Source organism: Notolabrus celidotus, chromosome 7, assembly GCF_009762535.1.
Source record: "Notolabrus celidotus isolate fNotCel1 chromosome 7, fNotCel1.pri, whole genome shotgun sequence".
Taxonomy (NCBI): Eukaryota; Metazoa; Chordata; class Actinopteri; order Labriformes; family Labridae; genus Notolabrus; species Notolabrus celidotus.
In genome coordinates this window covers 10,704,020-10,731,479 of record NC_048278.1, presented here as the reverse complement: position 1 = coordinate 10,731,479, position 27,460 = coordinate 10,704,020, and the positions used below count along the sequence as shown (strand labels likewise).

General features: G+C 38.4%; 1 protein-coding gene across 1 annotated transcript in view; it reads left to right on the top strand.

Annotated features, from left to right (window-relative positions):
• sorcs3 (sortilin related VPS10 domain containing receptor 3) overlaps positions 1-27,257 on the top strand; it is a 275,394-nt gene extending 248,137 nt beyond the window's left edge. The window contains exons 20-27 of the mRNA XM_034688917.1: positions 1,902-2,035; positions 4,760-4,883; positions 5,397-5,509; positions 16,806-16,937; positions 17,044-17,143; positions 20,185-20,290; positions 21,070-21,230; positions 26,411-27,257. Coding sequence (XP_034544808.1) covers positions 1,902-2,035; positions 4,760-4,883; positions 5,397-5,509; positions 16,806-16,937; positions 17,044-17,143; positions 20,185-20,290; positions 21,070-21,230; positions 26,411-26,469 — 929 coding nt within the window. The 3' untranslated portion in view covers positions 26,470-27,257. The remainder of the gene's footprint in view (positions 1-1,901; positions 2,036-4,759; positions 4,884-5,396; positions 5,510-16,805; positions 16,938-17,043; positions 17,144-20,184; positions 20,291-21,069; positions 21,231-26,410) is intronic.
• The last annotated feature ends 203 nt before the right edge of the window (positions 27,258-27,460 follow it).

The window sequence follows — 27,460 nt, the reverse complement described above, 5'->3', positions numbered from 1 at the left end:
CTCTCTCTGCAGGACATTTTTAGCAAAACCATGATTAAGTTAATGCACCACATATTTACTGAAACCTTGTTTCAAAGGTTGCTGTCATCTATTCAGAGTATAGATGAGACAAAACAGACAAGATGAATAGAAATGTTTTTTTTAAAAAGTGCTCTTTTTAGTTTGTTTTTTTCACCCAAACCATTGAGAATGTATTTAAAAATATACACCACCAACTTCAGTGTCACAGCTTGATAGATATTGATAAAGAGTAGAATCAAAGACTATGAAAATGAAATGAAGTCAAACAGTCTTTCATGTCATGCCATCACAGTATGCACTTTGTTAAAAAGGCTCACTTTCTATGCCTAGTTGTTAGCCAATCCAAGCACACCTGTCAGTATGAAGCTCAGACTCTCTAATTGGGTAAGTCTACCTGACACACTTTACATAATATGTAAAGTCTAATAAAAATAAAACCAGACTTCATGTTAGAGAACAGTCGCATCACAGTGTGGTCCAGTATTGGTTAGTTAGCAGTATGCTGTAAGACACAGATTAAAACAAAAATCACCATAGTAATCCTTTTTATAGTTTGTAAGCAATAATGATGTGCTTAGTATGGCAGAGTATGGTAGCTTGTCTGGCTACATGAGGGGATTAAACATAAACAATGGGAGTACTACCCAAACAGACTGATGACTTTTAGATCTGTTTGATAAAAAAAACATTAGGAAGTGGACATATATTTAGTGGTCTCATACATACAGTTACTGGGGGAAGAAACCCAGTATGTAAACCAGAGAGAAATTAATAGCATAAAAGACACTTTATGCTTCTACATTTTGAATGGCTGTATATGAGTCTTTTTGTTTTCAATCAAAACATACAGTTTTACCTTTTGATTAAAATGTTAACATTAGACCTAACTCAGAAGCCATTGGAACAATAACAAGGTATTTGATTTGATTCCCCAGGACATGTACAGATGTGCAAGAAGAGTGAGCTCAGTTTCAGCCCAATAGAAATTAATGAATAAATGAATGGTTTCCAACTTTTCAACTATTATTAACAGAATGTTCTAAATGTCAAAGAAAAGACCTAAGTACCAATTATATACTTAATAATATGTGATTGTGTCATTTTATGTCATTGTAACCATTCAGTAAGCACTTTTAGAGCTTTGTAAATGCAGTATAACATCTGACAAACATATTTATGGATGCTATCTAAATACAAAGTGTTCCTGTTTTATTTTCTGTATTCACCCAAAACCAGTTTAAATCACAGAGAAGTCCCCATCTGTCTGAAGATCTGAAGTAAACCATAAAGCTCCTTACTGATAAGTTGACAGATGCATTTTGTGAAATAGGGAAAAAGTCAGAGACCACTTTTTAAAATGATAAAATATTTTCCATCCATCATATTACAAAGATACACACATGGAAACAAATTTAAATTCCCTCCCTATGAGTGAATCAGTTTTGGGATTCTATATCAGTCCCAGAATGCTTCCATCCATCCATCCAACCCCCTACTTTTTCTTATTTCCTCATTATCTTTAGCGTATGGGGGTGGATTCTATCCCAGAATGCACCAGCTGAGATGATAGGATACACCCTGCAAAGGTCCCCAGTTTATCTCACAGAGAAACACGGTCACACTTTCATGCACTCCTTTGGACAATTTATCATTTCACCTGAGGTGCAGGTCTTGTGTCCGTGGGAGGAAGCCTGAGCACACTAGGCTGTCATATAAAAGTGATGGTGTTTGGAGTATTTCTCCACCTGAAACCAGCTCTACGTACTAAAGGTCTATGATCTTGCCAGACATTTTCAACTTAAAGATTAGGTACAGTGTCAAGTGTGTCTCATTAGACTTTACCTGCATGATAATAAACACTCTGTGTTTTTTTCTCTCAGGTCCAGTGGAACATGTCCAGCTTCTTGCTCCCTTTGTGGCCATACGGAACAAGGAAGTGAACATCACAGCCGTAGTCTTACCCAACCACTCTCGTACTGTCACGTACTTCTGGTGGCTAGGCAACAATACTGAGGTAATTATTTGTGGTCAAGGCTGCATGCCATAAGTTTTAATTACACACAAATGTATGTTTACTTTAATCCCTGTTAGCTGGGTTCAGACATTTTTGCATGGGGCTCTATGGGCATTGACTCATTTTAAGAGATAGCCCCAAATGGACACTGCAGGAAATATTTTAAATTGCACATCAGCAGTATAACTGCAAATATATGTATTCAAATAAATATAAATCATTTCAGGAAGTTGTAACATGGATTTATGGATCAGCAAGGTCACTTGAGTTCTGCCCAAGAGGACACACAAGTCCTTTTGACTGGAAAAAAATAAATTAACAATTCACTAATAGGTCCTTCGGAGATTTTGTTTATATGGTTTCTAAGAGACTTCAGCACCACTAAAAGTTCTGCACCAGCAGCCTGGAGAGGAAATAAAATGTGCTTTCCAACAGCAAAAACTTTCCCAGGAACTAAGGATCTTTTTGAGGAACTATGTGCACTTTGTCAGCAGGAACAAGGGTCTGAAATTAGTTCCTGGGTAGTTCATCTACCCTTTGAAAAGTCCCTGCTTGGGGGATAGTACTTGCAATGTTGAACGTATGTGTTTGATAGAGTACCACCAGTGTTTTTATTTTATTCAACACCTACCAAGTGTTGATTCAACAAACTTCTGCAATGCCATGAAGCAGGATCAAAAACAGCACAAGATGAATCTCCTCCATGCTAACAGGCTAACTGTAGTGTCTCACATGATGATGCCGGTCTGTCTGTCACCTTTCATGGAGTCATCTTGGTTGTGCCTCTGTTTTTTTCTGGACTGGCAGTGTAGTGCAAATATTTTTATTGCCTTGTCATACATCACTGTCCTGATTTCCATAATCTTCAGAGGACTTCTGGCAGTGGTGGAAATGCAGACAACAATGGGCCACAGGAACCTTTTAGTTCCTTGAAGATAGGGTTCTTGGAACAAAGAGTTATGGTACTTCCAGTTGAAAAATTGTTTACTTCATAGGAAGATATTTGCATATATTATAGATACTATATTTAGATATTTATTTAGGTTTTGTTAGATCTTGTGAAAGTGTTTTGCTAAGACAGAGACGGATCTAGGAAGTTTCTTCTCTCCTGTTTTATCTTTCTATGCAAGAGTTCACTTCCCCTGTCTGAGTGAACCTACTGGGCAGTGGCTAAAACTACTGCCCAGCTTAGTAAAGTGGGTTGTAGCCTAAAATGCCATGAAGTAAACTACAAAGTTTCCCACTGGTATCAAAAACATTGTTATTGAGCCCCAGACAGGATAATCAGACTTTAAAGCTGATGCTGCTCCCATACCTTCATGATCCGACTGCTCTCAGCAGGTGAAGGAATATTCCTTTCAGGGAACTCAGACACCAGTAAAGTCAGTCCCTGGATCATTTCTCTCACAGTCGTGCCTATAGTTGCCATGGTCACAGGGAGTCACAGCAGCAAGTTGTGAAAGTTGAGCCATCACAAACCCCAACTGCAGCAGCAATGAGCTGTTCACATTCACAAGAGCAGCAGTCACCCTCCCTCGGCTTGCCACTGCCACCGACCTTGCTGACATGTCTGCTGTCATGTTCACATCGAAACACTGGAGGCGACGGCAGCAACTGCTCGCTGTCTGAAAGAAACTCAAGAGGCTACAGCAAGCCAGCAGTTCTGTGAGGCTCTGCCTAGGCTTTGGTAACATGCTCTTCACTGTATGCCACAGTTATATGTGCGGTTAGGGTATTACATCAGAGGACAGCTTGTTCAGAGAAACTTCCCTCCATTGAAAATATCAATTAAAGGCTAAATGGATAGCTTAAATAAAGTCACTACAATTCTTCCTAAGGGGCTGTACATGTCTGCACTTGCATTTTTCTTTTCTGGATCTTGTTGTTGCTAAAACACATCAAGGCCAAAACATTTAACCTCAAACTGGATGAATAGGTAGCTTATTGAGTTCTCAAATTTGATGTATCTTTTTATTACAGCAACCATTTTGCACTGACTTTATTCAGTTGACAGTCCAACTGGCGAAGTTACATTTATGCACATTAACAAAGAGTGCAACCTGCTTCACCAAAGGCATATAGAAAGGTGAACAGGGACAATGACACTCTTGATTCCACAATGGGTAAATGTTCAGGATGACTCTACCGTATCCTTAATTGACATACTTTTATATTACTTGCAAACAGATCCCAGACAATCACCACTCTTGGTAAGAGAAACCAAGGACCACCTTTGGCACAACCCTGACAAAAGAAATGTAAGGGGACAGACAGTGTGCTGTGGAGAAAATCTGCGACATGTGCTAACGGTGATATTATTTTGTGTCAGGGGTGGGGGGGCAGGCACCAGTATAGGGGCCCAAAAGCAGATGGAAACAGTTGGACAAGTGCATTTAAGAGACTTACTTTGGAAAAGATAGCATGCAGGCAAACACTGAAAAAAGCATTAAAACCAAGCAAATAGGCACGACTCAAATGAAGCACATAGCAACTAGGATGATATGGCAAACAAATAAAGGAGAAGGACCTCTATATATGGAGTGAGACTGATGAAGGTGGAGGAGACACAGGAGTGAGCAAGGTCAGGCGACTGCAGGAGTGAATAGAAAAGAGAGATGGTGCTTAGAAAAGGAAGCAAAGGAGAAGTCAGAGAGGAAAAGGTGTAAAAGAGCAGGAGGAACACAAGGACACACTGTGACAATTCTCTACCTTCTGTGTTTGCAGCCGGCGATAACGTTGGACGGGAGTATCTCATATACCTTCCCAAGTGAGGGAATGCACACCATTACGGTGCAAGTGGCTGCAGCTGACACCATACTGCAGGATACCAAGACCATAGCAGTAAAAGGTCAGTATGTGATTTCTTATTGTGTCCTGAAGCTCAGAGTAAGTGTTAACCAGCCTGCTCTACAGGGATCTCTGGTTTTTAACACGTTTGAAGAATGCTTTTTATGGGAAGCAGTTAGATACTTCAGAATATTTCATTTTCTGACTCTGCTATATGTGAAATAAAACTGTTCCTGCTTGAGTAAAATATATCACATCACTGTTAGAGCCTCTAAAGAATATGTCTTCATTTGAATTGAAGTAATGCAGCAGCAAGTATCTTTAAAAAGCAGTGATTTATCACCAGTGGAATGGCTGGCGTGAAGCAGTGACATTTTCTAATTATCTAGAAGTGCATCTGGAACATTTAGCCAAAGGGAAGTGCGGGGGATATGAGAAAGCCTCTTCTTTTCATCAAGTGTTAACTACCTGAAACTGAACTTGAGCAAAACGACAGTTGGCACTGCTCTCTGTGAAAAATGCCCCTGGATCTGCGTGAATTAATGGCTGATTTTCCCCTGACTCTCCTCGACAGAATTCTTAAAATCTCTACTTTTATCTTTCTCCCCTAATCTGGACGAGTTCAACCCTGACATACCCGAGTGGAGACAGGATGTGGGGAGGGTAATTAAGAAAGCTCTGCTCCAAGTGAGTGATTTTCATTTTGTCTGTCCTTCCCTTTCTCTTCTTTCCATCTTTCCTTGTGTCTTTTTATCTCCTACTCTTTTTCCTCACCCTGCTATTTCTCAATTATTTCCTATGCCCCTATTACCTCCCCTGCCCAATACTCTGGGCTCATTGGTGCGGTACGAGAACGCCCTCGGGGCCACCCTGTGATTCATCATAAGACAGGTGTGACAACGCCTCTGCTTTCCCCTTCTCCCAAGATGGCTTCATTGGTGCTGATTCTTTAATTTTAAAAGTCACCAATTAAATAATCTTAGAACCTCAAGCATGAAGGGCTTGTTAGGGTCTTTGATTGTTACAATATCTGTCACTCTGTCTGGTTTGGTGTGTGTGTGTGTGTTAACGTACTTGGTGCAAGTGCATTTTACGTGTGTGGGAAGCGAACCCATCATTGTTAAGTGCTACTCATCTCCCCATTCACAGCTCATGAATAGTTGACTGTATTTGGTTGCGATGTGCTCTTTGGCCATCTCACCAACATATTGAGTGGACAAGCTGCAGGTGGGCACTGATGGAGGGATATTTAAATGAGTAAAGGGGATCTCATGATAACCAAGACGCAGGCCTCTGTTTCTGAGATGACTAATCTATATTGGACTTATTGCGCCTAAATCCTTTAAACTTAAACCTAAACACTGGTACTGGAACTATTTAACATTGTTTAATGGCTGTATTAATAAGCATCTAATAACGACTAGAAGCTATTTAAGCTACATTTGAATGATTGTTCCTCATGTTGCTGTGAATTTTTCCGGGTTAGAACTGTCGTGGTTTTACTTGGATATGAATGTAAAAATAAAGGGTCATGGCAGGCATTCAGCTTTTTAAACCTCCAAGTACTAACTGCTCTGGATGTTGACACTCAAATGCTTTTGGAATTGAGTGCTGCCAATGGATGATCTAATGTTGGCGGTGAAAGTCAAGCCTCACCAGTGAGGAGTTTAGCTCCAAATTAATATGACACTTGCAGTCACTTAGCTTAGCATGAATGGCCTAAAGAAGAACAAGTGGCATTTCAGTTATAATGATACAGATACCTTAGCATTTAGTTTTTTAACATTCAGTGTCGAATGAAATCGACTACAACCACTCGCCTGATTTTGATTAAAACAATTCAGTATTTTTGGCAGCCCTGCACTGATTTTTTATGGAATTGCAGTTTGTGGAGCTCGACAGAAGTCTGTCTGTTTTTAAATCCCCAGTCACACATTTAAAAATAACTGTTCATCTTGCCACCTCATTGTTGCTTTAAAAACAGGGGTATTTTCTACCTGAAATACTAAGAACTTTCTTTCCTATAAAATGCCAAAACCAGCTTATTACTTCCTAACTGATGAATCCTTTACATAACTTGCAGGTGCTGGTAGAAATAAGAGATAAGAGATCTATAGTTACCCAGGTCTGATAAATCCTTTCTGTACAAGCTCACAGTGCACTGCAGTAAGAGCTTGAAAATAGTACTCCTTAACATTACATATTGTGAGTCATGTCAAGTTCTTCGTCTGGAAAAAAAAATGCTGTCTGGTTCAACTACTCTTTTCCCCCAATACATCACCACCTACCTTTGACTGCACTGTGTTCACAGATATCTAGTCTTTATGTTGGCACTGGTTATACAGTGCAGAGACTCAAAAATGAATGATCATTAGATTTTGACCTGGATATGACCTCATTTTTGGGGGGTTGGTATTCATTTTAAATAGTGTCTGTGAATAAACCATCTGGGATTGAATTGAAATGGATAAGAATAATGATTTTTTGAAGGAAACCTAATCATTTAAAATTCAAGTTATTAGAAAGGATATATGCAGAGTATCAGTGCTGCAAACCCACTGCAGGGCTCCATCAGTATTCACAGAACTAGTATTACATAAATAAGCATCCTCGTAGGAGCATTAAAAGGAAAGTGGATGAAAACGGTGACGGTTCCAACATGTCTCATTTATTACCTTAGACTTGTTGATAGAGGCAGATTTGCCACTTTTGTCTGTATTCACCTTTTCATAGTATCTTGTTTGAGTCTGACATCAGTTCCTGCCAATATGTGCCTTCTGCACAAGGTTCATTTGCAGATAAACAGATTGTCCAAGCAGAGACAGGAAGAGTTGTTTTTGTAGTATTTTGTCAGGGCTGAGGACACTTTTTTTGCGACAGAGGCCAGACACAACTGATGGCTTTCAACATAGTAAACAACTCTGCAACAATAAAACAGGAGATGAGAGGGAGAACAACTTGCAATCAAAGTCAAGGTCTATTTAACTGAGGTGCCGCATGGCCCTGCTGCTGAATCTTATAAGTCATGACTTTGCACTCCTCACCCAGGCTTGTTTTGGTGCTGCTGCCTCGACTGGTCCTGAATGCACATTCGGTAATGGAGGTTATTTCATTTCACTCAGTCTATCTTGAGTCACCTCCCTCTCACAGTCCTTTAATGTTTCTAAGCTCAGACTGATTCAGTTTACAACCTTCTTTCTTTCCAATAGCTTTCCTTGAAGGTTAATACTAGTTTTCAAGCTATTTTCTACTTATTGATTCCCAAAAGACACCAAAACACTTTCTTACTGGACTGATGCAAGGTGAATTATGCAACAATATGATGTTTCCCTCTTGACAGTTGAATAATTGATGATAATAAACTTTCTCCCACAAGACTAGAATACATAATGCAATATTGAAACATAATCTGAAAAGCATACAGTATCAGGATGGACTGGATTGCTATCATTAGTACTGCTCTAAATTAATGTTTGCATGGTGAGAAATGGTTGAAAGTATTGTGTAGCAGAGAAAGTGTTACACTGTGTAACTTGTTGGTCATTTTGTCCACAAGGCTCAAATATATCAAAAATAATAGTTACATTTTTCAAAATATTTGATATTTACATTCAAGGTCCCCAGAGAATGTATCTCATTTACTTTGGTGAGACCTAGTCTTTTACTTTCAAACAACATGAGGTAATTGGTTTTTTTTATCTTTGACATCTGATTTCAAATATCATTAGATTGGATTACCATGACAGATGTTTAAGGTCTCCAGAGGATGAATCCTTTTGACTTGCTCACATATTATTTGCATATCTCTCAATAGGGACAGGAGTTGGAAACTAGCAATAGCTATAATCTCTATGAGAAACAACAGCTACTACAGCTTTTTTGTGACAGGTTGAAATTGTACTACATATCAATAAACAATTAAGTAAATAATAATAAATACAAATAAATTCATTTGAAACCATTGCATTCAAATTTTCCATTATCAAGTGTTACAGTAGCAGTTTGAGTCTGGGACGGCAATGCCCGCCTGTCAAACCACATTAAGCCAACTACCTTAGTACAGAAACATGCATGTTAACAGTTAGATGGGTTTCCAATAAAGCTTTAACAGACAACTATGGTCCCCAGATAATCCATCCTATAGACTCTAGTGAACATGTTAGTACGTTTTTCCATCACATTAAGTTGAATAGTTCAACACCTTGAAGATTTCCATAGTACCTGCTACTGATACTTAAGGTCACCAGAGGTTAAATCATATTGCTTATTCTTCAAACTCCCACGAGAACCAACAGGAGGCTGAAGTACCTGGTTATCAAGTTCCGTAGAATGTATAAACAAACCGTCTTGGTTGATTTTGGAACAAGACTTGTCTGGGATGGCAAGGCCCTTCTTTCTGACTGACAGTATGAAGACCTAAGTTTTTAACAAGGCTGAAATATGTTAAAGATTGGTTGAATAGCCATGAAAGTTTTCACAGACATTCTCAAACTCTTCTTGTAACACCAACGTCAAATTGTTTTGTTTCTAAAAAAAAATAAAAAAAATAAAAAAAAACACATGGGCCCAATGCTTTTACACTGACTAACAGCATCCTCCAATGCAACAGATGTACAGAGTAAATTTGCAAGTGTCAGCATGCTAACATGATTTCGTTGTGAATTACCCTTAAACTTTGAGTTACTATATGTCAATACAAGAAACCAGATCATTGAATATCAAGTTTTCTCAGAAGACTGAAACCTTTGCTGTGTTCTCCCTCTGGTGAAGAACACTTAAAACAAGAAACTAACGGAACACAACCAATTATTCAAAAACTCTGACTGCTTAACTTATCCTTGAATCTAAGCACACCTTTGCCTCTGTTTTTCTCGCTTTACATTTGCCTCTTTATGATTGGACCCACCGTATTCTTATACCACCTGCGCTTATATTCAATCTGCTGCTTCTGTTAACCCTGCACCTTTGTGTAGTCAGTTTTTTTCAGACAGAATAAAAATACTAGATACCAAATATCAGCATGATAACATCACAACTTAGAACTGTGACCAGATCGAAATTGTATCCTCTAAGAACCAAGATGTTATTGCTGTTATTATGAACATTTCAGCCAATGATTCTAGAATTTAGCTCAACATGCCCAGGCACAGTCGCTTGGCTGGAGTTGTATTAACATCACGCTTAGTATGAACATTGAGTTATCCAGCTCACGTGTTGTCTTCAAATACTATAGAATCCCCCCCCCCCCCCCCCAAAAAAAAATGAAGGTGCATCTCGAGGGTTTTATATGTATTAAATTTAATTTATAACATATGAAAGAAGAACTGAGTGTAGCATGCAAAAATAGGAGCAGTATCTAGAGGCGTAATATCTTTCAGTTTGCATGCATATGGTTTCATTTCTGTGCTGAGTCCCTGTAGAGCATATCTCCTTCAAATACTATTTTTTCAAATAAACCTGTGAAATATTGCACTGTGGAATGTTTGTATAAAACCAAATTGAGCCAGGCTCCCCTGCAGCAGGTAACCTTATCTTCACTGTGCATCTCACCTCTGCCTCCCTGCCTACCAAACCATATTTTTGTATCCAGCAGTAAATTTGCACAGCATCAAAAAGGAGCACTCAACAGCAACCGGGGAGGTTTTTAAACTAATGACTGATTGCAATGAGAACTAACATGATCACACATTATTGATTTTCTTTTCAAGGGCTATTGCATCTTCTGTCATCCTATTCACTTTATCTCCCTCTCTACCACCCTGCTCTCAATGCAACTCATGCCCATAGCTATCATTTGTCCACTTCTTTAGTACTCAGATAATGATTTCTGTGCTTGATAATTGATGTTCTTTGGCTATGCTCTCTCCATTGTCTGCCCAGGCCACTGAGAAAACTTAAAAACGTCACAGGCTCTAAAATGAAGAGTGATGACCACCCGGCCCCCTTCTCTTGTATTAAGTGGTTTAGAGTAAAGGGCTTCATTTGTTTTTTCTCCCGGAAACAAAAACATAATTTTTTGTTGGGCTCCACCTTTTTATTACTTAAAAAAAAATCCAATTTTGACATGCTTGGCAATTGAAATGAAGCCAGAAATCTTACACTGAGTTATATTCCTGAAGGCGGTCTGCTCATTTATATACAGTAATGTTAAGGTTTCTCCCATGTTACTGTGGTTTTGTTCGGACAGCAACACATTTATTTATTTTCATGAAACACTTTCTTTTTTTATGTTGCTAAAGCTCAGTGGCAAAATCAAGACTACTCCTCTAAGCTTATTTTCAATTCTGATTAATGCTCTTTTAATAATAAAGCTCTTACATAACTTGTCATTACTTAAGACATTACATATGTGTGTATATACAGTATCTCACAAAAGTGATTACACCCCTCACATTTCTTCTAAAGCTGATGAACAAGAAAGCCTGCAAACAGTTTGCTAAAGACAGCAGACTAAGGACATGGATTACTGGAACCATGTCTTGTGGTCTAATGAGACCAAGATAAACTTATCTGGCTCAGATGATGACAAGCGTGTGTGGTGGCAACCAGTTGAGGAGTACAAAGACAAGTGTGTCTTGCCTACAGTCAAGCATGGTGGTGGGAGTTTCATGGTCTGGGTCTGCATGAGTGCTGCCGGCACTGGGGAGCTACAGTTCATTGAGGGAACCATGAATGCCAACATGTACTGTGACATACTGAAGCAAAGCATGATACCATAAACTCCCTTCAGAAACTGGGCCACAGGGCAGTATTCCAACATGATAATGACCCCAAACACATCCACAAGACGGCCACTGCCTTGCCAAAGAAGCTGAGGGTAAAGGTGATGGAGTAGCCAAGCATGTCTCCAGACCGAAACCAAGGGAGAGGTTCCGGTGGCTGGTGGTGAGGCTTTCAGCAGTGTGACTGCCCCCTGGTGGCTGGCTGCAGTATAGGTAAAAAAATCTGTCTCCCCCATTCATTTGACTGGCTGGCTGCAGTATAGGTAAAAAAATCTGTCTCCCATTCATTTGAATGGGGGAGCAGTCAAACTTTAAAAAATAAATACACGTCGTACGAATGTTTCTCACATCCGTATGCTGTGGTGATATGTAGTTAGTATTCAAGTGTTTTGTGTCCAAGGCCTCTTTTTCTTGAAAAGTTTATTTTTTGTTAGTTATTAGAGTTTAAAAAACGGGGTTTTGCTTCCGCCGCTGTAGAGTGAAACTTCAAAGGACACACAGCGTCTTGTGACGTTAAGCTGTAGGGCGGAGCTTATTACAGTGGCTTCACAGGCTCTGGCTGCACAATGGCGGTGCCCAGGAGGGGGATTTTTTGGCTTCAGAACCATACAACGGGAAGAGGCGGAGCAACGCTGTCCATTTTTATTTACAGTCTATGACCTAAACCCTATAGAGCATCTGTGAGGCATCCTCAAACAGAAGGTGGAGGAGCGCAAGGTCTCTATCAACCACCAGCTCCGTGATGTCTTCATGGAGGAGTGGAAGAGGATTCCAGTGGCAACTCTCTTGGGCATGGAGTTCAGCAGAGCTTCACAGGTTAAGGCAGTGCTGGAAAATAATGGTGGCCACACAAAATATTGACACTTTGGGCCCAATTTGGACATTTTCACTTAGGGGCGTACTCACTTTTGTTGCCGGTGGTTTAGACATTAATGGCTGTGTGTTGAGTTATTTTGAGTGGACAGTAAATTTACACTGTCATACAAGCTGTACACTGACTACTTTACATTCTATCAAAGTGTCATTTCTTCAGTGTTGTCCCATAAAAATATATAATGAAATATTTGCAGAAATGTGAGGGGTGTACTCACTTTTGTGAGATACTGTATATACAGTATATACACTGTATGTATAATGTCTCAAGTAATGGAGGTTACATGTAAGCCTTGGGTACAGCTACAGGATATGCATCACTAAGCCGGGACCAGTAGTAACATTTGTTAAAGTACATTATCAAAAGAAAAAGTTCCTTACACAGATGTTCTTCAAAAGTGGTACATGACATGACAGAATTTCCCCCAGCCATCTTAGAGCTAAGCAAAGTTCAGACAGAAACTGTGCAGTCATGTCTGCTTCGGCAGTTAACTCACCACATAACTTGCTTCAACTGCAAGATCAGCATCGTTTAGGAAAGGACTTGGCTGAAATGTCAGTCCCCCCCTACAGCTGTTCTGCTTTCTTTTGTCCCCTTGATATTTTATCATACTATTCTCTGTGCTTGGTCTAATGTAATGATGTGTAATTATGCTTGACATTATATTTCTTCATAAAGGCAACCTTTCAGGTATGTTGCATTTCCACTGAACTCCACAAAACATACTGCTTTGTCTGTCTTTCTTAAAACCCATTTGTGTTGTCCATCCACTTTCGTTTGTGGTTTGGAAAGAGACGTCTTCATTGTTAACAAACGAACAGCAATAAAGTCCCGAGACCTAACAAAACAATAAATATGATCCCTTAAAGTTTAGTATTGACATATGCGTCATCTTAAAAGGTTGTAAAAAAAAGTTAAACTATGTGACGCTAAGTTTAAGTACAACATTGGTTCGTTATTTCCATGCTCAGCTTCTGAATTGATCATTTTACATGCTCAATCATTATACAAATGAGTAGTTTAATGGGCACGAGACAGCTCAATAAGAAATAACTAAATTGAAGATATATTGTGGGCAGGATTACATTACATTTTTGACATCAGGGGCTGGCTGGAGTGAAGGCATGGGGGGCAGAAATGGCCTCTTTAAGATTAAAAATATAATATACAGTCTAAGGTTGATACCAAATGACAGATCTGCTATTGAACTCAGATCAGTTTAAGATGTACACTGTCAGGACGCTGGTGGCCTAGCAGTCTAAGTGCCTCACATACAGAGGCTATAGTCCTCGTCGGTGTCCTGGCCACAAACATTTCCTGCATGTCTTCACCCACATTCTACTCCCCACATTCTACTCCCCACGTCTCATGTCTCTCTTCAGCTTTCCTATCCAAGAAAGATGTTTTCTTTTAATCAAATCAAACTGATGTTTTAAATAGTGATAATCTAACATAATCTATATATGCATTGAGCATGTAAAATGATAAATTCAGAAGCTGAGCATGGAAATAACGAACCAATGTTGTGCTTAAACTTAGCGTCACATAGTTTAACTTTTTTTTTACGACCTTTTAAGATGACGTGTATGTCAATACTAAACTTTAAGGGATCATATTTATTGTTTTGTCATGACTGTTGTTAATCACATCAATGATCAATCAATCGATCAATTTTTATTCGTTTAGCACTAAATCACAACAATTGTTATCCCAAGACGCTTTTAGAAACATAGCCCCAACATAGACCGTACTCTATGTTAAATTATTCACAGAGACCCAACACCAAGACAGGATAAGACTCAGTCTTAGCTCATCTTAATCCACCATGAGCATTGCGCCTCACAGTATTTAGCTGGACCAGACTCATGTTAGACAGCCATCTGCCTCTCCCGAGTTGGGGTTGGAAAGAGGGATAGAGGAGAATGAGATAGAATGAGAGCGATGATAGTGATGAGACAAGTAGTAATGGTAGTAGTAGAAGAAGCTGTTGCTGATGGAGTCCAGCTAATCCGTAATGATGAATCATTCACTCAATAACAAATCATTCACTTATTTTGGTCTGCCATGGTAATAAATCTGAATTTATAGATACAGATTGCTTTACTCTTTTTTTTGTTTGTTTTCTTCTTTAGCCATGCAAAATTTCACCTTGACACCTTGTGACTGAATAAAACACATCAAGACAGCTTCAGTAACTAGGGTTAGCCTTTGGACCAAAGAGTACATGTGCAGATTAGAATTCTTATGGGATGCACAGTATTCATCTCAAGTGGTGTTTTGACCTATCACCAGGCCCTGCAGCGGGTGTCACCCCTGACCTAACTTACTTTTTAGATGTCTTGAACTCATACCATCACCCAAGCTCAGGGCAGATACTGAGCAGTTTGACCTAGTGTTGTATCTGTATAATGTCTGCTTAAGATGAACTGTTGTCTGTACTGACTTTTTTAACTGTATCAGGTTTTACAACTGTGCAATGCAGAGAGACAGAAGAAAGAGAAGAAAATAATACAAAAATGTACCCTACTCTTCTCCGTTCTCTCCCAGAAATACCAGTTGAAAACACTGTCTCCTTCTATTTCTCATCCTGTTGCTATTTGTGTGTTCTGCCCTCTCTTTTCATCTCTCACTTCATCTTTCTTCCTCTCTGTTTCTACCTCTGTGCTTCTCTCTCTGTTTGCATCAATAATGGCATGTGAACTTGTGGTGAACTGTTGCTTTTTCCGGACGGATTCAAATAAAACAAAAATACAGGTCGTCACCCAACCTTACAGACAACTGAAATGAAACCCATCTCTGCTGCAGAGTGAACGTCATGGCAGCTACCTCCAGCCATCATTTCAATTTCAAGACAGGAAGCAGAAATAGCCAAAGCTCTCATATTTGAACTTTGGATTTCTTTTATTCCATACTTAATGAAGAAAGTGAAAGACCTCATAGTAACACAAACATGTTAAGACATTAAAGCTTTATGAGGAGTGTGCAAAAATCAGTGGGCTGCTTCTGCTTTTCTAGCTTTGTAGACAACCACGTAGCTTCCAGCAGTGACTCACCGGCAGACAATTATACAATGAGGCAAATATAGATTGAAATATTGACTTTGAGAACATAGTGAAGTGTCTAAGTTTAAAAAGATATATACTCTCATGGATCATTCTGCAAGTTTTTAATAGGTATAGATCTTCTCCTGACATTTCAATATAATGCATATCATGTTAATTGGCAATACAATGTGCTATATGAATAAAGCTGTCCCGTCTCACCTCACGCAAATGCTCATTTCTTACCATTGACTGTTTTGTAACTTTCATATGATAAGAAAAAGCCTGAATTGTTATAGTTAGGATTAAAGCAACCACAGAAAATTAAACCCAGTTACAATAAAACACCTCGGTGCTGCTTTTGGCGATGGTTGTTTTCACAGTCCTGCTTAAAGCTGATCTAAAGTTGTTGTTTTTTTTTTTAAAGGATAACTTAAACAGCTGAGACACCCTTATTCCCTGTGATCTCATTGTACATGAAGAAAATATATCATTATGTTGTTACATGCTGTGTAAACTTGGCTAAAGCACTGCAATCTAGCCACAGAGATCACAGTATGCATACACTTTTTTTTCTATAATAAAAAAATACATTAATATAGTGTAATAGTGAAAGTTTATGCGTAGTTAATGTTACATTTGTTTGTCATGGTTATGTTGACATTCATTAGGTAGTCCAGCCGGTAGCGCTGTTGAAAGAGCTTGTGTGCAAGAAGGGGTTAAAAAAGTGGAGTAGAGTCAAAGAAGGGTGATGTGTGATCTGTTATTTTGTTAACATGAGCCAAGCCTCAGTGGTAGAGCCTGTCATCTCTTAATTGCTTCACATCTCAACCTCTGCCATCAGTGGATGGATGTGGTTTGAATGGGTGAATGCGACGTGTAATGTAGAATCACTTTGAGCGGTCAGAGGACTAGAGAAAACTCTATATAAACACAGTCCATTTACCATTCAACCTTTTATAAACAGAACCCATATTGGTCTGTATTATTCCTACTTCCCAATGTCACAATGGCTTTGAATGTTCATTTTTATCTCAGTGGAAAGCTAACACTCCTCATTTTCCTCATAATCTCATTTAAAGTCATTGCAATTGATCCGAAGCAAAAAATCCTGATAACTAGAACATTATTCGGATATACAGAGGAAAAGGACTAAAGTTGTATCGATCATTTGTGGCAATTAAAAAAATTGAATCACAATAAGCTACATTAAATCTTAAATTAATAGATATTTAGAGAGTAAATGATTAAAAATTGAAACTATGGTAAGCCTTCATCCTTGAACATTAACATTAAGAACTGTTGAAAGAGGTCAGACTAAGAAGCGTTTTTCTGTCTTGCCACAGGTTTCTGACTTCCCAGAGGAGCAGCTCTTGGTCGCCGTGTTCCCAGGAGTTCCTACAGCTGCTGAACTCTTCCTGTTACCTCACAAGAACCAATCAGAGGCCAAGAAAAAGAAAGAGGAAGAACTAGAGCAGGTATGGGCAACATTTTCATGAAAAAAAAAAAGCCAAAATATTATTAAATACATGAATCTAGACTTAACAATTTAACTATGAAACATTGATTGTGCGTGTTTTACAGGTTTCTGATATAATTGTTACTGCGCTGAACCAGAATCTGGTGGAGTTTGAGCTCAAGCCTGGTGTGAGGGTGATTGTGTACAACACACAGTTAACGCTGGGTAAGAATCATTTCCTCTCTGCGTTTAATACTACCCTGGAGATATCCACCATTGTATTAACTTGGCTGGGTAATTTAAGTAGGCCCTGGCATTTTCATTTTTATAAGAAAGAGCCAAGAAATTTACTGTAATAACCGTGTTTTGACAACAAGAATTTTTCTCTGGTCCACCAATTAAAATTCCAGTCAGTCTGCCTCCATCCCAGGCGGGAGAACACAGGGGAGGACCGGGTGGGGTCTGATTTTAAGTGGAGCTCCTTGAGAAGAGGGACCTTTTTATGTCTGCCATCAAAAACTGAACATCTGTTCTATTTCTTTTATAGCCATCCAACCACAAAATGAGTGTAACACTGAGTATAATTATGTTGATTATTTAGTCCTTGAGAAGGAGCACTGTACAATTTAAGGGCAAAAGCTGAATTCTAAATTTCTGGAATTCAACACTGCTCAGCTCTTCATCGCTAGAAAAAGAAGGCTGTCTGGCATTTGAGAAATTCAAAATGTGCTCTTGCCAAAAACCAAATTGCTGTTATAAATATGAAATCAATGCTGGACTCATGGAGCCACATCGATTTTAAATAAGGTTGCTTGTCTGGAAAACTCAGCTTTTTCTTTGGCTTGGGTTTCAGAAACTCCCATGTCTCAGTGCTGGACAGATCTTACATTGTATTCAATGCTCTGCCGGATTCATTAGGTGAAGAGACTCTAGGGGCACACAGCCATGAGTTGTCTGTAGTACCAGGTTTAACAGCCTGGCATGTGCTGCTCTGCGACGTGAACACTGCTGTGCTACGCTCTAATGACATTGGAGGTGTACACAGCTGGATCTCCCTTTTTATTTCACCCCACAAGAAAAGGTCTAAAAAGCCTTCAAGCTCCTTGAAAAAGGTCAACATCATATACGTGTCACCGTCCCAGATGAAGTCGCATAGTTACAGGAAACTGCATTGTGATTCCCCTACAATGGCAGACATTAATGCTCTCTTTAAAATAATGAGACCAAGTGTGGTATTAATCATAGTAAGTGCTTGTTTGGTCGGGTTGTTGTTTGAGATAAATGTAAGTGCACTTAACTGTTTCTAATCCACCTGGAATGTATGAATAATCTGCCGCTGTCATCTTCTCAGCCCAGCACTAGAAACAGCTATTTCACGCTGCCTCAATTTATGACATTTAAGCTGTTAAAGATAAGAGCATCATCTTAATTTTCATTGTTCTTGTCATTTAATCACATCCAGTACCTAAAATCAGAAGTGGATTTTATATACTGGTAAATAAATATTTTTTGATGTCGTTTTGAAGCAGATTTGTTGATGCCAATGTGCAAACATGAGAAATATTGCGTCTCATACATTTATTGAAACTATGACATGACAGGCTGTTAACACTGTCCATTCTTCTGATGTACTCCCTAAACCCTTATAGTGCATACAAGTATATTCACTGTTGTTGTGCTCTCTTTAATTCATTCAAAGGATAATTTTTGTTCCAAGATACCCAGTGGATTCATTGTTTTATCTCTAACAGAGCAACAGAGTAAAGATGACAGGACCATGCATTTTTAATTGTAGAAACACACATTTAAAAGTTATTGTTTGCATAGTGGAAAATTGTTTTCAGCTACATCACACAGGACAAAATTACACTGAAGAGTGCAAACAGCAGGGGTAATCTGTGAACGATCTGACTCCAGCTTTGACAAAGCACACATACCTGCTGTAGCTAAATGAGGAGCTTGCTAATGCAGTCAAAGTTATAAACATATCCTCTAACAAACAGTGCTTCACGTACTCTAATGTTCCTACACTTTTTTAACACAGCTAGTTCACATGATTACTATCCATATGATGCAGTTGTATCAGAGAGAGTTGAATGCATAACTAGCCAAACTGTGTACAGGTAACAAATGTGCTCCCAACATTTACATTTACTTACAACACTAAGTGATTTTTGATTGTTCATGAAACAAACAGCATTATCTTTCATGGCCTGCAAAAACAAACAAGGCCATCAACCCTAAGATGAATAATTTTATATTTTACTTGTTAATGCCTGTAACCACTGTGAGGGCTTCAGTGTCACTGCATACTGACGAAACAGCCTTTTCTTACCTTTTCCATAGCAAATATTTTCAGAGAGTGGTACATTTGTGTTGTTAAAATGACAGCAGGATGATGATTGTTATTAGAAAGCACAGCCAAATACGAAGAGGACAAGATCGGCAGATATTTTAGAGGGACAGCTTTGTCCATAGAGGGGTGCCAAAACCAACACAAACAGAAAGTTCTTCAAAGGGAGCTTAAAATTAACATCTGTAGTCTAATAGTTGTAGCAGATGTAGTTCACTTAGTATTGCTTGTTTTGTATTTTTTTGTATGTTTATTGACAGGTAATTTGCATTATGATGTGAATATATGAGATTTAGGCAAATGCTTATCAGCTGAGAACAGTTTGACTTGACTATACACAGTTTTCTACACAGGAGTTTTTAGCTGGTTATGAAACAGTCTGAAATAAATAAATAAATAAAAATGGCTCTTTATGACTTTCAAAAACAAACAAGACCGTCAGTATCAGGATTGACAATTTCTATATTTCTATAATGTTTTGCCTGTAACTGTAGTGAGGGGGAAGGTGTCAGACAAGGTGATAGACAACTAACTGAAGAAACACCCTTTTAATTTTTCCACAGCGACTTGTCACAATGAGTAACGCTAGCACTAATCATTAGAGTAACTCTACTCCAGCATGGAAGAAATCTCATAAAACAATGAGGTTTCACTCTGTCCACAGGGGGAGCTAAAATCTACTGATATAGAACGTTTCTCACAACTTTAATATCAGTTAGATTAAGGATAAATACAAATGGAAAATGTCACAAAGTGAAACAGTGAGATGGATGTTTATCCAAGAAGTTGGTAGAGTTGGTAGAAAATCTGTACTTTAAGAAGAATGAACTCAATTGTATCATCTAAATAAATACATCAATGAATAAATAAGTAAATAAATACATGCCTTTCCTCTCCTCTGCTTCTCCCAAAGCACCCTTGGTGGACTCCAACCCAAGACACAGCAGCTCAGCCATGCTCATGCTCCTATCGGTGGTGTTTCTGGGCCTAGCAGTGTTCCTCATCTACAAATTCAAGAGGTGCACACCTTTGTGATTACTTCCACCTGCGCTGCACACCGCATTTCCATGTAGAGCCCTGGTATACTGTAGATCTATTACCATTTTATCCATTATTGATGATACCAGATTGGCACAGTCTGAAACCATCCATCACAGTCGTGTTTGGAAGTTTAATTTGACACATCTCCCTGGAGGGTTGAAGACAAACTTCTAGCAGGGTTTCACTGCATGAGGCACACGCACCAATCAGTGATAAAATGCAGGGAAAACGACCATTAAATGGTTTAATATGCACTTGCTGTGCCTTGGCTGTTATTTGCTGAATAAATTATTCATTCTCAAAATGATTCTCTTGAAGAGTCGGAGGGAAATGGAAAAGCTGTCATTAATTATGGATATGAAATTTTTCCCATTAGTCTAAAGAGGATGCATTTTTCAAGAAATCTCACAGTTGACAAAACAGAGCAATTAATAACCAAAATGAATAGTAATTGGAAATAAATGGGATAGTGACTAAATAAAGATGTATATGATGTGTTGATGGGAAATTATACCAATGCTACCATAATTTGCTTATAAATAAGTTACTGAGAAATGTAATTAAAGCTAGGACAACTTTGAAAGTTTGAGAGCCCACAGCATTAAGAAACAAGACCAGGCTTGTTAAGGTTAGTATAGGGAGGATTTTAAGAAAAGTCTGCCATCTACAACACTCAGCTCTTCTCCAGCAATGATTCTCTTATAATGGTTATGTATCATTTGTCTGATTTGCCAACCTTTCATTTGCAAAACCTTAGAAAAATACCCTGGATCAACATATACGCTGAGGTGAACCAGGAGAAAGAGCAGGAGATGATCGGCTCAGTGGGCCAGGGTGACAGCACGCCTAAAATCACTCTGAGCGAGTTCTCCACATCCAAAGAACTCATGGAGAAGGAACTGGAAGCCAGGATCAAAAGTAAGTAAAAAACCTTCATACTCGGGTTATTCAGGTTGTGTTTGTAATCAGTCAAAACTATTACCTGCTGAAAAGAAGCTCCTTGAAACTGATTTTAGTCTCCTGTTTAGAGACAGTGTTTGTTTCTCAGTTTTAGAGTTGTTTTGGGGTTAAAAGTTAACACAGAATAAATGTGTGCAGAATCATCAACCCAGAAAGACTACAGTTATTCAATGTGAAATGCTTTTTCATACAGAGAATTGGCAACTTCATTTTCTTTCACATTTTTAATTATTTATGGAAAAGAGAGGCAGAGGGAGCAGCAGTGTGGTGACAGTCCTAGAAGGGCTTTAATACAGTAAAGAACAGATTCCAGCAATGTCTGCAACTCTGAGGACAATGAATAATTAATAACATTTTTCAGACATGTGGCCTCAAGACTCAATTGGCCAGCAGGAGCGCATTTAATCAGTTTACTGATTGTCACAATATTACTTGTTTAAAAAGAGTATCTCAATCCAGCACAGAAACAGCTGATTGTACAAAGTAAATAAGCTCAGTACTGCTGTTTCTGACCTCACAGCACAGTCTGTTTTCAGCCTAACCAAAGGACAGCAGTCCAGGTCAACTGGACAGTACTGTCACTGGATTTATCAGGCTCTCAGATAGTTTACCAGATGGATGAAGTTCCCGTAGTTTCACAGTTCTGGACAGTGAGCTCATCTGACCGAGGTGTTGATGCTCAGGATAACTGTGGAGAGCAGAAACTTTTAGTCTTACAGAGTAGTGGACATCCTCAAGCACTGAGAAAATCAGTATTCTGCTTTATGTCGAGCTGAAAAAATGTATTCAGCTCAGTGTCCATTGTTATCTTTTGCACAGAACCTGTAATCCTCCACAGAGGTGATTCAGTCAGGTATAAAATCATGCAGCACAATTTCTTGATGGCAGCTGTGGCTCATTCTGAATAAAATACCAAGGAAATGTAATAAAAAGTTCTGAACAGAATGCTTTATGACATAAATGTATGAAATGATTATCTAATGTGTTTTTCTTTTCAGTGCGCTCAAAGAAACAGATTACATAAAGTTGCATTTCTCTCTGAAGTCAAGGGATGTTTGCTTGATTATCAAGTGTTAACAAAGATTTGGTTGTTTACACAAAATAATCCATAAAGTACCTTCAAGGATAGACAGAAGATTTTTGTTGTTTGTTTATTTGTTTGTTTGTTTTTAAAATGAGTTTTGCGGCTTTTAACCTTTAAACTTGAGAGAGAGAGGGGAAACGATAATGTGAGGAAAGTGGGTGAAGATATGCTCAGAATCCTTGAGCAGGAATCACTCCTCGTGACCAGTCCTATGAGGACTAAAGCCTCTGCACACAGAGCGCCCACTCTATTATCGAAGCTGTATCTCCTCTTTCTATCTATCAATTTTTTTAGTATTTCATCTCATCTTAATCTTCAAGTATAAATAGTCCAACACTAAGAAAAAATTAAAGCCACTAAATAAATAAATGAATAAAAATAAATTATACATAATAATAAAAACAATATGAATTATTATTATTATTATTATTATTATTATTATTATTATTATTATTATTATTATTATTATTATCATCACTATTATTATTATTATTATTATTATTATTATTATTATTATTATTATTGTTATCATTATTATTATTATTATTAATATCGTTATTATCATTATTATTTTCATTATAAGTATTATTAGTGTTGTTATTACTAATATTATTGTTATTATTATTATTATTATTATTATTAATATTATTATTATTATTATTATTATTATTATTATTATTTTTTTATTTTTTTATTATTATTATTATTAGATTAACATAATCTACTGTTTATTATTTTAAGATCATCCAGAGATGAAATTGCTGTCCTCACCACTGAAAAGTTTGAGCGTGACAAAACTTCTAGATACTACAGCACAGTTCCCACCAACTGTCAGCAGGCGTTTAAAATTCCACTCTAACTGCTTGTGGCTGGCCTATTTTGCTCCAAGCCAATGCCTAATGTTTTTTAAATATATGCAAACAACACGAGCTAAGAGTAATCTACTCGTTTGTGGTGCGTTTAACCCTTTGTGCATGCTTTGTGAATCAGACTGAGTTCATTTTGGATCATTTGTACAGGTTTAGAGACCACAAAAGCTGCCAAATCCTTTTGTGAATTAGGCCCTTTTTGATTATAACTGGTGATTAAATTGAACAAACCCCTGGAAGATTGCAACTTTGCAAGAGGGACATTATAATGTGTGTTTTAAGACTTCATGATCCTTTGATGTAGAAAATGATTTTATGATGACAAAAGTAATCATTAATAGACCCAGAAAGGATATTATTTAAAAGAGCTCCTGAAAGAATTTTCTTATACTCTTTCATTAAAATCAGCCTGGACAATTCCAAATATTTGATCTTATGTGGCCCCTTGCAAAGATTTCTCATCAGCCCCTCCTTTCCAGGAAAAAGCCAAATCTTTCATATTCAGCTCCCTATGTTTGTTGTGCATTTTTCTGTAGCAAAGTAAGTGGAAAAACCAAAGCAAGCACTTATCACGTTGATCCCATATCATCAGGGTTATTCATTGAAAACTCACCATCATATGAGCAAAAGATAATTAATATTGAGTGGGTTCTTACAGCGTATTGGAATCCCTACAGTGTGAACAGGACAGGAACAAAGCTTTATATCATCCTGCTTATTACCTAATATAACTCTGTGTTAGTTCATGCAGGACACGGACTAATTCCCTGACGGGCTTCTGATTGAATAATTGTTTCAAATCACTCACAACCTATCACAGCTCATTCTCACGACAATACCGTCCATTTAAACATGTATTCCCTCTCACTGTTCCCTGCTATGCATGCGACACTCACAGCTTCTACAGCTGGTTGAGTACTGCCTCCTCCTAAAGGCTGATTTATCCTTCTGCGTCTCCCCTACGCAGCAGGGGCTGACACGGACATGAGCACCACATACTTGTGCGTTAATGTGTCCATGTCGCGCAGCAATTCTCTGCCGAAACGCTTGAGCGCAGTGTGGGCTCTCTGATAGCCGGTCGCCTGCCTCCGGCCCGCTACGATCTCTGTTTATTTTTCAACAGAGATTCAGAGCATGTTATGCTAATTTACAGCTGATACATGTTGCTGTTTATCATACAGACATGATTACATGAAGAATAGAGAGGAGGAGATGAAATACACGGCCGATGTGCGGCCGATGTCCGGGATCCCGGAAGGGTTGTAAATGCGAGAAATACAGTGCCGCCGAGCGGACCAATCACAGGGCTTGTGGTCTGCGTCAATTCTACGCATGGTTACATTTTGGATGAGTTGCACGTCAGCTACGTGCATAGGCCTCCGCGTAGAGATGGGAGCTACGTGGAGCCCCGGCATAGGCTACACCTCCGCTTCGACGCAGAAGTATAAATCAGCCTTGAATGTTGTTTTTTTAATGTTGTGGGGGATTTTGCAATGGAAGCCATAGCGTGCTGCTTGACTAGCCTAGTGAGCATTTTAAAAAGCAAAGCCTATAGCGCCAAGCATAGTTGTATTTCAAATTGGCAATAAAATTCATAAAATGATGAAAGTGTTCCTGAATCAACTAAAGAAATATACAAGTTGACATGAAAAGGGGACTCGAAGGTAACTTGAATGATTTGAAAATGACCTGTTCATACAACTAAAAGAATAGAAGTTTCTCAGATTCCAAGGTTGGTGGCAAATCATCTTATAAGCCTACACTCAGGTGGAATTAAAGGTGACATATTATGCTCTTTTCATCAAAATATATTGTCTAGGAGGTCCCCAAAACATGTCTTTAAAGTTTATTGCTCAAAAAAAACACTTTGAAATCAGATTTTGGCATGCCTGTAAACCCCTCTTTTTCAGACCTGCTCAGAACAGTCTGTTTTCTGTGCCTCTGCCTTTAAATGTGAATGAGCTCTCTGACCACGCACCCTCAGGAAATGGATGTGCCCTCTGCTGTCCAGCACGTTGATCTAATGTTTACATGTTGGCTGCATAGACATGGCTGCTCACAGACCCGTGTTACTTCAACCCTCTGAATTCGATCCAGAATCTGATCCTGACGGAGAGGCGCCTGCAGCAGGACCTTTCTGAACAATTGGTCACAGATTTTGTGTTTATTGTTGTTTTATTTGTCAGTATGCAGACGTGTCTCTTGGTACACAGCGACGAACATGTAGCTATGTGGCTATGCTTACTAGCGCTAGCACTTTTCCATGAAAAATAAAAATCATCCACTAGATCTTCAAATCTGCAGACATGGGGAGTAAAACCGACCTTTGTGTTTATTAAGACAGCCTACTAGCTACTACTAACTAGCATGCCTCCCTTTTGAGCTCCTTGTTAGCACACGTGTGCAGGTAATGAAAAACGGAGGAGGAGCTGAGTTGTATTTTATACAGTCTATGGGCTGAACAAGCTCCGAGCTCTGACTTCCGTTACAGACCGGATGTCGTTGTGACGTTTGAAAAACACAGAAAACTGAAACGGCTCGTTTCAGCACACATTTACAGAAAAGTAGAGAAATCAGAACAAGGGCAGAATGGATTTTTTTCATTCTCGGGGGGTTTGTAGACATGCCAGGGACACATATTTCAGGTATAATACCATTAAAAAGTCGATTTTGCATGATATGTCACCTTTAAAGTTAAACTTAACATTTACAGTAAAGTTTTTAGCATAAAGTCTTTGCATTTGACTGGTCAACCACAAGTGTAAACTTTTGTGCTCACCAAAAAGTATATATATAAAGCAGTTTTAAAATGATGTTAACAGTTTTAGAACACTAACAGAAACCAAAGCTTCTACCACAGTGTCAACAGGCAGAGGTGAAATTGCTGGACCCTTTCCCACAGAGCGATTTGGTTTTATGTGTGGGATGAGATTTTCCCTTGCAATGCTTTTCTGTCAATAAATTAAAACGAAAACACTACCTTGTTTTGAGGTTGTAAAACACATTGTTTTTCCTTTAATAGCTTCAGAGCCTTTGATATTACAATGCAGTGGAAATAAAATAATTATCACGATGTGTCAATGTCAAAGAAGTTCTGTGTTTTCATGTATCAAAGCATAGATGCAGAACTAATTATGGTTGTTCTCTGCTTTTTGTCTTCCTTTGTTTCTTATATTTCTGCTCAGGGGGAGTTGGAAATGCCTGCGAGAGCACAAGGGAGATTCCAAACTGTACTAGCGTGTGAAGCTGGGGAGCAACAGTTCATGTACAGAGCAAAGCATTACTGTGTCGAGGGTTCTCTTTTTCTGTTTTGTAATTCTCAACACAACTGATGTTAATAGTTTTCTAAGGGACCTCATTTATACAGACTTGCACGGATGCCGCGTCCAACAACATCCATGCTGCAAATGTCAATTTACTCGATGAGATCATTGTAAGTACTGGAGAAACGTATTCTGTTTTGTGGATGTATAAGCTACATGACAACATTAATTTGCAGAGTGAAATATCTTTGTCAAAACATATGAAGAGTTCTGTAAATTTCCTAAGGAGTTTGCTTTGAATATCATTTCTGCCTATATATAGACTATAATGTCTGAGTCTTCAGTCAAACAGGGAATATTATTAATGTACAATATTATCATCTGTTCTGTTAAATGTATATATTATTACTTTCTACATGCTCGTAGTCTAAGTACCATGGCGATGACAGAAGATCTGACAATGGTCTGTTTTTGAAAGTGTGTTTAAAAGTCAGACATTACTTCAAAAAAAACTTTGTTTTGCTAAGGTCCTTGACTTGTGCATGTTCTTATTGAGGACACGATTTCTGTGTTGTAGATAAGCAAGTGTTGTATATAGTTATTTTCTAATCATTCATCAAAAGAGCCCTACTGATTCTGCCCAGACTTCTGTTTTGCTTTGATTTTCTTCGGTGACTGTTGGGCAATATGTATCTAGCAGAAAAAAGATCAACATGAACATGATCATGTTTAATATGTTTATATTTTCATTAAACATATACGATAGATATTTAGACATTTTTACATAGACTACAGTCTTGAAACAATCTGAACCAAACATGATTTGCCATTATCATCATTGCATTCATGCCTCTGTTATAACGGTTCTGATGGTTACAATTTTACCTCGGGAAAAAAGCTGAATTATTACAGATATGTGTGATGTTGTGGCTACCAGTGATCAAATTCATATTGTGCACATGTTGGAAAAAA